Genomic DNA, 12435 nt, shown 5'->3' on the forward strand with positions numbered 1-12435 from the left:
TCTTGAGACTGGAGAAATGAAGGCAGAGATCACCAAACTACACAAAAAGCTGTTTGAACAAGAAAAGAAGTTGCAAAACTCTGTGAAGCTTTTGCAGCTGAGCAAGCACCAGGAAAAAGTCATCTTTGATCAGTGTAAGTGACGGCTGGGGGTGGGCCGCTGTGTCTGCCCACTTGCCGCCCTGAGGCCCGACAGCCCCGGGCTGGACACCCGCTGGGAGGCCCACAGCAGCTGTCATCCTGCCTCCTGTTCGTGGGTTTCCGTCCTAGCTCGTCCTTTCTGGCCCGCACAGGCAAATCGATGCACTTAACGGACCCCCGTGCAGGCCACGTGGTGCCAGGGACGGTCCTCTCGCTGGGGCGGCGGGTGCCTGGCGTCTGCCTTGACCGGGACCTGTGGGCCGGGGTCGTAGGGAACAGGGGCAGGGAAGTGGGGGTGGGGCGTGGGCTTCCTGGACAGAGGGACAGCTGGGCGGAGCCCGCGGGAGGGGCGGTGTTGGTCAGACGGAGGGGGCGGCGTGGACACGGGCCGACGGGCAGCACATCAGGTTTTGTCTGGGAGAAGCCTCCAGCGGTCTGCGCGGCGGGGGGGGGGGGGGGGGGGGGGGGGGGGTGGGGTCGCTGGCCAGGACCGCGTCGTGAGAGGCGTCGGGGAGCAGCCCTGTGGCACTGGCGTGCGGGCGGGAAGGGCCTGCTCGGCTGTCCCCGGTCCCCCGGCCAGGCCAGGAGGAGGGCCCCGGCCGGGGGACCAAGGGGGACAAGCTGGTCTTGAGAAATACTTCAAAGGCGGACCCGGGACTCCGGTTCCGAGAGGCTACAGGACACTGGTAAGGCGAGCGCTGTCCCTGCTGGGAGCCCGGGTGGGGGGCTGCCGCTCCCCGTGCCCGGAGAAGCTGTGGGCCACCTCGGCCTGGGCCCGCTTGCTGTGTGGTGGCCCCTCGTGGCTCCGGGGGCACCGTGGACGGCGGGAGGCCCCCCCCCCCCAGGAGCTGCCAGGCTGCCTGTGCCGCTCCTGTCGGGGGCCAGTGTTTCGGGGCATTTCTGAGAAGCCCAGGGCATAGACTGCTGGCGGGCACGGTTCCCCTCAGCTGTCCCCCAGAACCTTCTGGAAGCCGACTCTGTGACCCTGGCGGGGTTGAACTGTGGGAGCAAGACGCCGGATCGTGCAGCGGGCGCTCACCTTGTGCTCCGTGCCCCGTGCCAGGCCTGGCGCTGAGGCGATGGGGCCGCCCTCCAGCACGGAGCCTTGGCTTCGGGGCCGACACAAGAGCCGGCTGCAGGGCCACGTCCTGGGGGTCCGACTGCGTGGGTCCGGAGGGGCGGGTCGGCGTGGGCGAGCAGGTGGGCACAGATGGCGGCAGGTGGCCTCGGGGGTGAGCGCTGTGCGGTCAGGAACATACTCAGGATGCGCCAAGGGGCCTGCTGAGAGACAAAGCCAAGTCGCCTGGTGGGACCAGCGGGGGAAGGGGGGGGCAGCACGTGCTGGCGCAGTCCCTCTGTCTCGCCGGGTCCCCGCGGCTGGGGTGGACGGCCAGGAGGCACAGGAGGTGGGGCGTCCTCATGGCGGCAGGAGGTCAGAGGCCGCCCTGTGGGTGCTGGCTGGCCTGGGTGCTGGCTGGGCCCCACGGCACGCGTGTCCTGAGGAGCCTGGCGGGTGCCCGGGTGGCACCCATCGTGGAGCACCCATGGTGGAGCCCTCGGCCAGACCCCGGGGGCAGGGGTGGAAGTGGCGCCGGGGCCTAGGACTGCGGCGGCCTGTGTCCGGGCACTGGGGCTAACGCACCTGCTGGCCGGGAAGCAGGGAGGGCCGGGGTCGGCGGCGGGCTCCCGGGATCCAGAGCACCGAGCCCAACCTGGGCCCTCGGCTGCGACCCTGGTGCCGTGAACGAGCGCAGCACAGGTTTGTCCCCGTGGGACCTACAGTAAGTGACGTTCCCTCCTGAGCTGCGGAGTCCTGTCCCCGGCGCGCGGGGGTCGCTGGGAGGCCTCGGCTGCCCCGGCCTGGGTCCCGTCCACGACTCTAAGAACTGCCCACTTCTCGTCTGGACGGATGGTGACACCCAGACCCCGCAGTGCACGTGCCCGACTGACACGGCCGGTGTCTCGGCCCCCTTCCCGAGCTTGCGTGGGGTCCGTGTGTGGCGGGCGGCTGCTAGGAGCTGAGGCCCCGCTAACTCGGTGTCACCCTGTCTACCTCCAGGCCTTGGCCACAGCCCGCTGGGGAGGGGCCGTGACCCCAGGGCCGGGCTCTGGCCACCCCCCCCCACGTCCCCGGTGGGGCAGGTCCTGGGAGGAGCAGCCCCTGCCCGCGGCGAGGGGTCAAGGGGTCGCAGGGGCGCAGGCGGTGGCCCCTCTGGAGGCGGGGCTGGCCGGTTGAACAAGCGCCCACCGCCCCAGTGTCGCGGATTCGCCAACACCGTCGCTCGCTCGGGAGATGTGTTTCCTCGGGCCGGAATCCAGCATTTCCCCAGGCTGCGTGGTCCCGCCCTGAGGGTGTCTCGGGGACCCGGACGGCAGGATTCCGGGTTCCCGGCAGGGGCAGCTTCCCAGTGCCCAGGGGCGGCTGTGTTGGGCGAGAAGAGGGTCCAGGGTGGAGGTGGCCCCCTGAGCTGGGGCCTGGCGCCCACGGCCTGCAGCCCCTCTGCAGTGCATCCCGGGAGCGTGTCGGGTTCTAGCAGCTGCAGGGCCCAAGGAGAAAGGGCCCAAAGGTCATGGCCTGGCGCAGATTCATCCGCTCTGCGCTGGGACCTGCCTCTGCGGCTCCGCCTACAGCCCTCGCCGTGGCCCTTAGCGCACGGGTTTTCTCGGAGTCACCCAGAGGCCCTGCGCTGCACCGTCGCCCAAGCCCGTAGGGGTGACCCGGGTGCCCGAGCACCCACAGGCCTTGCTGAGCCCGCAGTGGGCTGGTACCCGCGACGTCGTGGCCTCGCACGAATGCGTGGAGGCGACTCTGGCCTGGTGGGTGACGTGGTCTTGGCGCGCGTGATGGGGTGGAGCCTCCCACACCTGCCTCCAGTCTGGGCGCCCCAGGCTTGTCCGCAGGGGGCCTGACGCCCAGGGCACCCGTCTGACCGTCCCTCTCTCTCTCTCTCTCCTCAGTGGTCGTAACCCACAAAGTCCTTCGGAAGGCCAGAGGGAACCTGGAGGTAATGCCCCCCGGGGTCCCTTAGGGAAGGGGGCCTGGGGTGGGGGCGCCGGCCAGCAGATGACCTCGTCAGGAACCGGGGGCCGAAGGGGACCAGGTGCGAGTCCTGCACCTGCAGCTGTTTTCCGCCGGCAGCACAGTTTCATGTGGTGGCGCGGCTCAGGCCTGCGGTGGCGGTCGCAGTCGCGCTGCTGATCCCCGGGGAGGACGGCACTCGGCAGGCGGCACTCGGCAGGCGCCCAACGCCCCAGAGGAGGGAGCGTGGCAGGCCTCACTGCCGCTGGTCCCGAGAGCGCTGCCTGCTCCAACAGCGTGTCCCTGAAAGCGCGTTCACTCGGCCTCAGAAGCCCCCCCCCCCCCCCCCCCGGACCTAAAACTCTCCTTTTCTCCTCCTTTTCGCAGCTGAGGCCGGGGGGCGCCCACCCTGGAACGTCCAGCCCCAGCCGACCGGGCTCCTGAGACCTCCCGCCAATAAAGCTTGTGGTTCCCGCCGAGCGGACGCTGTGGCTTGTTCCCCGGGTGGGTTCCAGGTCCGGGCACTGCTGCAGGACCTCTGCCTCCCCTCGCGGCGTCTGTCCCGCGGCCGGCCTCGCGGCTCGTCGGCGTTGGGTGCCGTAGGGCTCCGCGCTGGGCCTCGGGCCGCCCCACCCGCGGCGCTCAGCCGCTCTGCAGCCTCAAGGTCCTCACGGGGCCCGGCGACCCCGCCGTGCGCTTATTCCCAGCAGCGCCTGGAGCCCCGGGCCTGAGCCGCGGGGGTGGCCGGGGTGTCGGCCAGTCATGCGGCCGACGAGGAGCGGCGTGGCCGGGCGGCGCCTGCATCCGGCCTGTGCGGGGGGTGCGTCACCTCCGGGCAGGCCCCAATAGGGCCTCCCAGGGCGAAGGGTCCACGTGAGGCCCGGCGTGGGGACTTGTCGCAGTGTCCCCTGGGGGCGGCAGCCTCTCCAGCCCACTGTCCCTACACTGCCCCGTGTTGGCCACAGCAGCCTCTGTGTGTGACTGGCCCGTCCTTGTCCTGAGCTGCTCGCTGTCCCCGAGCAGTGAGCGCAGTGGGGCTCAGCCCTCGGCACAGGGAGTGGACCTGACCCTGGGACCCCAGCCCCTCAGCACAGGGAGCAGCCCTGACCCCTGGGACCCCAGCTCCTCTGCCCAGGGAGCGGCCCTGACCACCCCGGGATATCAGCCCCTCGGCACAGGGAGTGGCCCCGACCCCTGGGACCCCGGCCCCTCTGCGGGCGCTCCTTTCCCAGCCCTGCTGCCATCTCTCGTGCTCCGCCCACCTTCCACCTGCGGCCTTGTGACCCGGGTCAGACCCGTCCTGGGGTGACAGGCCTGGTCCCCTCCCCCATGGGCACGTGCACCCCCCCCCCCCCCCCCCCCCCCCCCCGCCTGGTGCCTGGGTCATGGGCTGTGCCTGGTGGGAGAACGGCCGGCCCCGCCCTGTGGCCCTGTCCTCTGCCCCCTCCCCTGTTCTCACACCCCCCCTCACCCCATCTGCTCCCCTGCCCTCTCTCCCCACTCCCCTGTCCAACCCTCTGCCCTTCCCCCTCCCCCCTCCCCTCCAGGGCCCTGGGCTTTCCCTCCGGGCTCCGCCCACTGCGCTGGCTCCCTGCCCCTCCTGTCCCTCCTGGGCCTGTGACAGCCCCCCCCCCCCCCGCCAGTGTTTGCAGGACAGAGGCGCCCCCCCCACCCTGCCCAGCGAGGCCCAGGGCTCAGGACGGACCACGCACGGGGAGCCGCGGCGTGCCCCTGGACGGGTCCCACGGTCTCGGGCGAGGGCCTCCTGGAGGAGGCGGGTGGGGGCCTCGCTGCGGCCCCTCCCCGGAGCAGGCAGGGCCCAGCACCCCAGGCCTCGGGGGTCCACTCGGCTGCCCTCGGTCCCCACGTCTCCAGCTGACCCCGAGGCCTGTGCCCTCGGGTCCTCGCGCAGCCGGAGGGCGCATGGGGGGTGGCAAGCAGGCGCCGGGCATGAAATGCAATTGCTTATCGGAGGAATAACCCTAAAAGTAAAGGAGACTTCGCACGGACGTCGTAATTTTAAAAATTAAGAATAAAAAGAAGATGCATCTCGGAGGAAGGAAGTCGAGTTTTGACGGACGGTGATGAGTTCCTCCGCTAACGGCCCGAGGTGCAGGCGGCTCCCCTGCAGGCCCGGGACTCCCGGGACAGCGCGGGTGCGGGGGGTGCGGGGCGGGAGGGGAGCTCCTGCAGGGTCCCCGACCGGCCAGCCGCACACTCGGGCCGCGGTCCCTGCAGCTGCTTACGTGCTGGTCCCCAGGCAGGGAAAGCGCGGAGTGTGTGCATGTGTGTGCACGTGTGTGCATGTGTGCGTGTGTGTGTGCATGTGTGCGTGTGCCCGCATCCACGTGCAGGTCCAGTGGGCCCGGGCAGCAGGGGTGCAGGACGCGGGGGGCGTGGGCGGGGCGGTGGGCCGATGGCCCCGTGCAGAGCCTTGATCCTTCCTTCTCGGGTCCCGAGCACCCTGTGGGGCCACCTCGCGTCCAGGCGGCGCCTGACGTCTTTTCTACGTGAATCCCAGGTTGAAAGCGTGTTTAACGCAGGGTTGCCGTGGGAGGAGTGGGTCCTGCCCCCCGCACCCCGCCCACGTCCCAGGGCCCAGGCCCTGCTGCCTCCCCGACCAGCCTGGAGGCAGGGCCCGGACAGGAAGCCTCGCCGCTCGCTGCCGGAGGCCGCGTCCAGGGGGAGCCAGGGCCCCGGGGGCGGGTGGGGCCTTGCGTGTCCGTGTCCATGTCCGTGTGGCCCCAGGAGGCTGCCCTCCTGCCGCAGGCCGCATGTGGAGGCCTGTGCGTGGGGCTCAGACGCGGGCGGCCTCGACACCAGCACGTGTCCCGCTCCTGCCTCGTCCCCGCGGGGACACCCTGCCCGCAGCAGCCGCGGGGCCCGCAGGTGCTCGTCCCACCAGGCCCGGAGGACGGGCTGCAGGGCAGGGCCCCCTGTGCGGATGCCAGGTGGACAGAAAGCTCCAGAAGGCGAGGGACACCGTCCCTTCTCCACCTGGGCTCCATGTCCCGGCTGCTGGGGGGAGGGGTGGGGGGGCCTGGGTGGCGGGGGGGGGGGCCCTGGCTGCAGATCCTTCTGGCTGCGTCCCCCGTGTCTCTGCCTCCTGAGCCCCCTCCGTGGGTGGGGAGGACAGACGCAGGGTCTCAGTGACACTCCCGCAGACCGTAGGCACCTGATGCTCGGCGCTGGGGCATCGGCCGCTGTTTCTTTGGGGGGTGGGGTTCGTACAACTGCGTGTTTCCCTTCTGGGCTGGGGGTGAGGGAGAGGGGAGCCCAGAGCCTCCCCGAAGGCCGGGCGGAGGCCAGCCTCTGCTCCACACGTGCAAGCTGGGGGAGGCAGTGGGGGAGCTGGCGTGGGCCTGGAGGGTCAGGACCCAGGGAGGACACGCGGCCTTGGACGCGGTGGCTGCCCCTGTGCGGCGCTGTTTCCGGAGCCCTCGAGCTGCAGCACGCTCGTGGCTGAAGCCTCTTAGTGAATACATGTAAAGAAAAAAAATTAGGGCAAGTGATCAGTCGTGAAAAACTAAAATCTAAAATATTTAATGAAGGGAGCTGGGTTAAATAGATTTTGATGCCCTGGAGTATTGTGGTAAAAAAAAATTTTAAGAATTTTTAATGAGGTGGGAATCGGCTCAGGATATAAGGTGGGTGGGAAAGCCGGGGCATGATACGGGATGTGGCTTCAGGGGTGTCAGTAAACAGTGGAAGGAAACCTACGGGACTTCAACGGGGTAAGCAGGGTTTAAGTCTGGATTGTGGGATTGTGGGTGACTTCTGGTCCCTTCTTTTTCTGTTTCTTATAATCAACAATATTACTTACATTACGGACAAGAAGAAATTACAAGATACGATATCATGTTTATTTTTTTAAAAGATGTTATTTATTCGTGAGACCCAGAGAGAGGCAGAGACGCAGGCCGAGGGAGAAGCAGGCTCCCCGCAAGGAGCCCGACGCGGGACTGGATCCCGGGACTCGGGGTCACGGCCTGGGCTGAGGGCAGATGCCCCACCACGGAGCCCCCCAGGGGCCCCCAGTACATTTAGAATAAGAAGAAACGTAGAAGTTTACGGAAGGAGGCCCACACCCGCCGCCAAGTCGCGGTCTCGGCTCCGAGCCGGCACCAGCCCCGGGGCCTCTCTTCCGGGCTCCGGGGCACAGATCGCCCGAGGCGGCCTGGACTCCCAGCACGGCCCTTTGCCCCTTCGCGGGGCGGCACTTGCAGAAGCACCGATAGACGCGGCCGGAGGGGGAGGTGCCCCGGGAAGAGGTGCGGGCGGTTGATGACCAGCTGTTGAGTGACTGGTGACCCTCGGGTGGTCCCGCCCCGGAGTCCTCGGGAGGGGCCGCAGCGGACGGGTCAGCCCCTGGGAACCACGGCACACCCGGGTGGTGGTGGTGGGACAGTGGACGACAGAAGCCGCCCAACTGAGCAGCCCAGTGACCAACCGAAGGGGCGTGAAAGGGAAGCCACGTCACGGCCAAGTGCCTGCGGACTCGCTACGGTACCGTCCCCGGGCCCCGTGGGACAGACGTGACAGCAGCACCCGCGTTTCAGCAACGAGGACGCGGAGGCGCAAGTGCTGGGAAATCCTGCCGAGGTGCCGGGTCCCAGAGGGCGCGACCTGGGGTCCGATGTGGCCCCCGATGCCAAGTTCCTGCCGCCCGCGTTACTGTGCCGTGCTGGGGGCGCCGCTTCCCTGGCACCCTCACCGGCGCACGGGAGCCAAGGGGCGAGCCCACGGAGCTTCGTTTATATTTGAAGCGAAAGGAGCACGCGGTGGGTAAGGGAACAGGAGTCGAAGGGTGACGGAAGCTGCGGGCGCCTGGGGGCTCCCCGACGTCGTGGGCTCTGATTCGCTCCTACACGGGCGCGTGGCCCACAGGAGGGGCGCGGAGGGGCCCGGAACCGTGTGCCTGCAGCCGGGCCACCAGCTGACCCTCGCACGCTGCCCGCGGGGCTGGGGGTCGGGGCCTTCCCGGGCCACACGGCTGGGCCGTCCCCGGGAAAGAAGGGACCCGAGGCCAAGGAAAGACCCGCCGTCACCGGCAGCCGAAGTCTTAGATGTGACTCATCTGCCCACTTGCCTCGTGGGCCAGTAGGTTTCCCCTCTGCTAGGGGCTGAGACCGGGCGCCGCGGGCTCAGGGGTGGGCGTCTGCCTTCGGCTCAGGGCACAACCCCGGGTCCTGGGATCAAATCACGCGTGGGGCTTCCCGCAGGGAGCCTGCTCCTCCCTCTGCCTGGGTCTCTGCCTCTCTCGGTGTCTCTCATGAACCAATAAATAAAGTGTTAAAAAGAAAGAAAGAAAGATGAGAAGCCGAAGAAGCCGAAGACGCCGAGCACAGAGCATCCTTGACCGTGTCCCGCTTCCCCTTCCCGTCCTGAGTCCAGGTCCGGCGCTCGTCCGAGTCTCCTTCGGGTTGCCCTTGTGACTTGGGACCGTGCTTAGTCTCCCTTCCTCGATTCCCCCCCGGGTGGTGAGCAGGGATCCCTCTGACAGTGAAGAAACCAGCGTACCCACACCCCTTGGGGCAGCGGGGCCTCCTGCCCGCCCCGTCCTTGTTGAATACTGGTTCTTCCATCGTCGGGTTCGTGACATTTGCGTTCTCCGCCTTCCCCCGGGCCCCGTCCTGATGTCTACGGGCGGGCTCTGAACCGCAAGCCCGAGGAGAGGCGGTTTACGCACGTGAGCTCGAGGCCCTCGTCGCGGCAGAGCCACCGCGGTGGGGACGGTCTGCAGGGGGCAGCCGGCGGCCCTCGCTCTGGGAGGCCTCGGCTCAGGGATTGTCGTGACCCCAGGGCCCGCGGCTCCTCGTGCGTGGGCTCGCGGTCCCCGTCCTCGCTTGTCCGAGCGGCTGCCGTTTCCTGTGTCCACCCCTTTTTCTCTCCCCTAAGTTTCTTAAGCATAAAATTCACTTTTCGGGCGGTGCATTAAGTACTTCACGGGGCCCTGCGTCCCTGAGCGCGCTCCAGTTCCAGAACCATCATCCCAAAGGGAAAGCAACCCTGTCCCCGGCCGCGGTCAGTCCTCGTCCCCCTCGCCCCCAGCCCCTGGCAACTGCTCATGCCTCGGCCTCCCCGGACGTGTCCACGGCAGACGCTCGGAGAAATGGGACCCGACGGCACGCGGCCACTCGAGTCCGGCGACGGCCGCCTGCGGGGTTTCCCCGTGCGGCTGGTGCGGTGCTGCTGTGAACGTCTGTGAACACGTATCGGCGTGAGTCCTCGCCTTCGCTCCCCGGGGCTCGCAGCCTGGAGTGGACCTGCGGGGCCCAGGGTCACTGCAGGCCCAGCTCGGGGAGGACCCGCCATGTCTCCCGCGGGGGACACCAGTGAGGTACAAGGGCCCCCCCGTCCCTGCCAGTACTTGCCATTCTCCAGTTGTTGTTTTTTTTAATTTGATTTATGAGAGAGAGGAAGAGAGCTAGCATGGGGGGGGGGGGGGGGAGGCGGGCCGCCCTCCCCGCTGAGCAGGGAGCCCGACGGGGGCCTGACCCCAGGACCCTGAGACCACAACCTGAGCCCGCGGCAGGTGCCTGACCCCCTGAGCCACCCAGGCGCCCCTGTTTGCTGGTTTGGGGTGACAGCCACCCTGTGGGGTGTGAAGGGGTCGCTGGCTTGTTTGCACTTCCCTGGTGACTGATGATGCCGGAGCACCCGTTCCTGTGCCCGGTGGCCGTCGTGCACCTTCTTCGGAGTGGGATCTGCTCAAGTCCTCTGCACTTCTGTGAATTGCTTTTTGTCTTTCCGTTGTTTCTAATTAAAAAAAAAATTATTATTTTGCTATAGAAGCGTCTCCACATCCACGTCCTTAAATTCCGGAGCAGAGGGGTAACTGTTGTGCGTCCGCAGACCGCGGTGGCTCGGCGAGAACCTGGGATGGAAACCACGGTGCTGGCAGGCGGAGTGACGGCCCGTGCCTGGGCCCCGTGCGTGTTACCCCGCGTGGCGACAGGGGCTTGGCAGGTGTGAATAAGGACCTTGAGGCGGGGCCTGTGCGGGCCGGCCCTGGAGGTGTCCCCAGGTGTCCTTACACGAGGGGGGTGAGCTTGACCATGGGGCAGGGCCGGCGGCTGCTGCGATGAGGGCGGTGGGGAGCCCAGACACAGCTCCCGAGGGCGGAAGAGGCCAGGCTCGGGAGCCGTCGGCGGGGGTGACACTGTGGGTGCGAGCCCCCTCCCGCCACCCTGGCCGGCGCTGCCGAGGGGCCCTCTCTGGTCCTCGAGGCCATCCCCGTTGCAGCCCCTGACCGCAGCCTGGGGACCGTCCTGCTCCGGCGCCGGCCTGGCCCTCGCCCCCTGGGGCCCGGCGCCCCTCGGCCCCCGCTGACCCGGCCGCCCACCTCCTGTCCATTCACTGGTGCGTTTCTCCGTCTCCCTTCTTGCTCTGGACATTTCAAGGCGACGTGACCGCAGCGCGCAGGGCCGTGAGCCCCGGAGCCCGGGGCCTGGACTCCTCGGCCGTCGGGGCTTCGCTGCCGGCCCGGCTCTGGCCTCGTGCCCTCCCCTTTCTCAAATCGGTGCCCGCCCCCCTTCAAGTCAGTCCTCGGCGTGGTGTGCGGTGGCTGCCCGGGCCTGGGCGAGTCCGGGCTCTGCTGTGGCGGGGCCGTGGCGGGGCCATGGCGGGGCCGTGGCGGGGCCGTGGTGGCCCAGGGACCGACCTCGCAGCAGGCTCCACTTGGGGTGAAGCTGGTCCCGGCTGCCCCCGCGGCCTCCACCCCTGGTGCACCCAGCGCCTGGCACTGCGGGGCCTGCTGCGCCTCCAGAATGATCCGAGGTGCACGCGTGTGGTTTCTTGGTCCGCGTGGAGTCTAACCCACTTCTCCTGAATCTTATCCGTTCCTCGACGGCGGGCACAGCTGCAGCTCCTCCCCGAGAACCACAGCGTCCTCCCGTGGAGCCCCTGCCCCTGCCCGTGGGACTGCACGACCTCCCACTGCCCTGAGATCGAGAAATGCTTCTCTGGAGGCCCCCGGGGGGCTCAGCGACGGGGCGTCCGCCTTCAGCTCAGGGCGCGAGCCCGGGTCCCGGGATCGAGTCCCGCATCGGGCTCCTGGTCCGCGGGGAGCCTGCTACTCGTCTCCTCCTCCCTCCTCTCTCCTCTCTCTTGCTGTCTCTGAATCTGTCAAATAAATAAATAAAATCTTAAAAACAAAACAAAACGGATGTAAGGAAACTTTGGGAGGTGATGGGTCTGTTTCTTGCCTCGGTTGTGAGGGCGGTTTCCTGGGTGTGCACATACGTCCACACTCGTCCGTGTTTGCACTAAGAACGTGCACGTCGTGGTGTATCGACGACGCCTCAGCACAGGGGTTAAGGAGAAGAGCTGCTTCCCCTGCTGACGGCGGAACTTCTCCTTCCTCGTGCTTTGCTCAAGGCCCGGCCGCTGCCCGAGTCTCCGTGCCGTGGCCCCGTACGTGGGGGGACCTGGTTTGGGCAGCCCCGGCCGTGACCGCGTCTCAACCCAACTTGGGAGCCAGCTGCTCCGGCTTCCCCTCCCTCCGCATGGCAGGACCCGGCTGCCCCCGGGGGAACCGGGTCCCAGTCTCTGCTCCGTGGGCGGCGAGGAGCCCTGGCGGCCTCCGAGGCCTCCTCCGCGCGGCCGGAGACATAATGACGCTTAGTAAGTGGGGCCTAAAGCCGTGCGGTTTCACGGTCTTCTCCAAGAAACGGTTGGGACTTGGAAACAATATCGCTGAGTAACTAAATGAGAATGTTGTGCAAAACTGGGGGGATGATTAGGCCCCTGAGAGGGTCTTCCCTGGGCCCAGAAAGGAATGTGAGGCCCCATGTGGGCCCTCGAGTGAGTGCAGGGGACCGCGGCTTTCCCTGAAATCCGAGCGGCGCGAGGTAGGGGGACGAGGCTCGGCTGCAGATGCCCCCGTGAAATATTAGGAGGGACGGAGGCGACGAGGACGACCGGCTGGGGGCCTCGAGGCCGTAGAGCCGTTACCGCGTCCTGGAGGCCTCGACGGCGCAGGCGGCTTCACGGAGAATCACGTCAGCGACGTGGACGACAGACTTGGAAGCCTCCTGAGGAGGCAGGAGAAACCAGGCTAAAGGCAGACGACACGGGGCGGCCGTAGGCGCGACGGTGGGAGTGGAAGAGCGAGGCAGTGGGCCCAGGGCCGACGTTCGAGGCGAGCGAGCAGGGCCGGGGCCCCTTCCTGCCCGAGCCCGTGGGAGCCCCCCGTTTTGATAACTTGGGGGTAACGTGTGGAGAGCCCGGGAAGGGAGCAAAGCAGGTGACGCGCGAGGACCAGGAGGGAGAAGC

General features: G+C 67.9%; 1 protein-coding gene across 6 annotated transcripts in view; it reads left to right on the top strand.

Moving 5' to 3' along the window:
* Positions 1 to 4768, top strand: part of CDK5RAP2 (CDK5 regulatory subunit associated protein 2) — a 158278-nt gene extending 153510 nt beyond the window's left edge. For 3 of the 6 annotated variants that reach the window (XM_041762766.1, XM_041762768.1, XM_041762769.1), the window contains 3 exons: positions 8 to 134; positions 3099 to 3145; positions 3547 to 4768. In XM_041762766.1, the coding sequence (XP_041618700.1) occupies positions 8 to 134; positions 3099 to 3145; positions 3547 to 3603 (231 nt within the window). In that variant the 3' untranslated portion in view covers positions 3604 to 4768. The remainder of the gene's footprint in view (positions 1 to 7; positions 135 to 3098; positions 3146 to 3546) is intronic. The other 3 variants (XM_041762767.1, XM_041762770.1, XM_041762771.1) reach the window with 1 other exon arrangement.
* The last annotated feature ends 7667 nt before the right edge of the window (positions 4769 to 12435 follow it).

Source organism: Vulpes lagopus, chromosome 7, assembly GCF_018345385.1.
Source record: "Vulpes lagopus strain Blue_001 chromosome 7, ASM1834538v1, whole genome shotgun sequence".
NCBI classification, from domain to species: Eukaryota; Metazoa; Chordata; class Mammalia; order Carnivora; family Canidae; genus Vulpes; species Vulpes lagopus.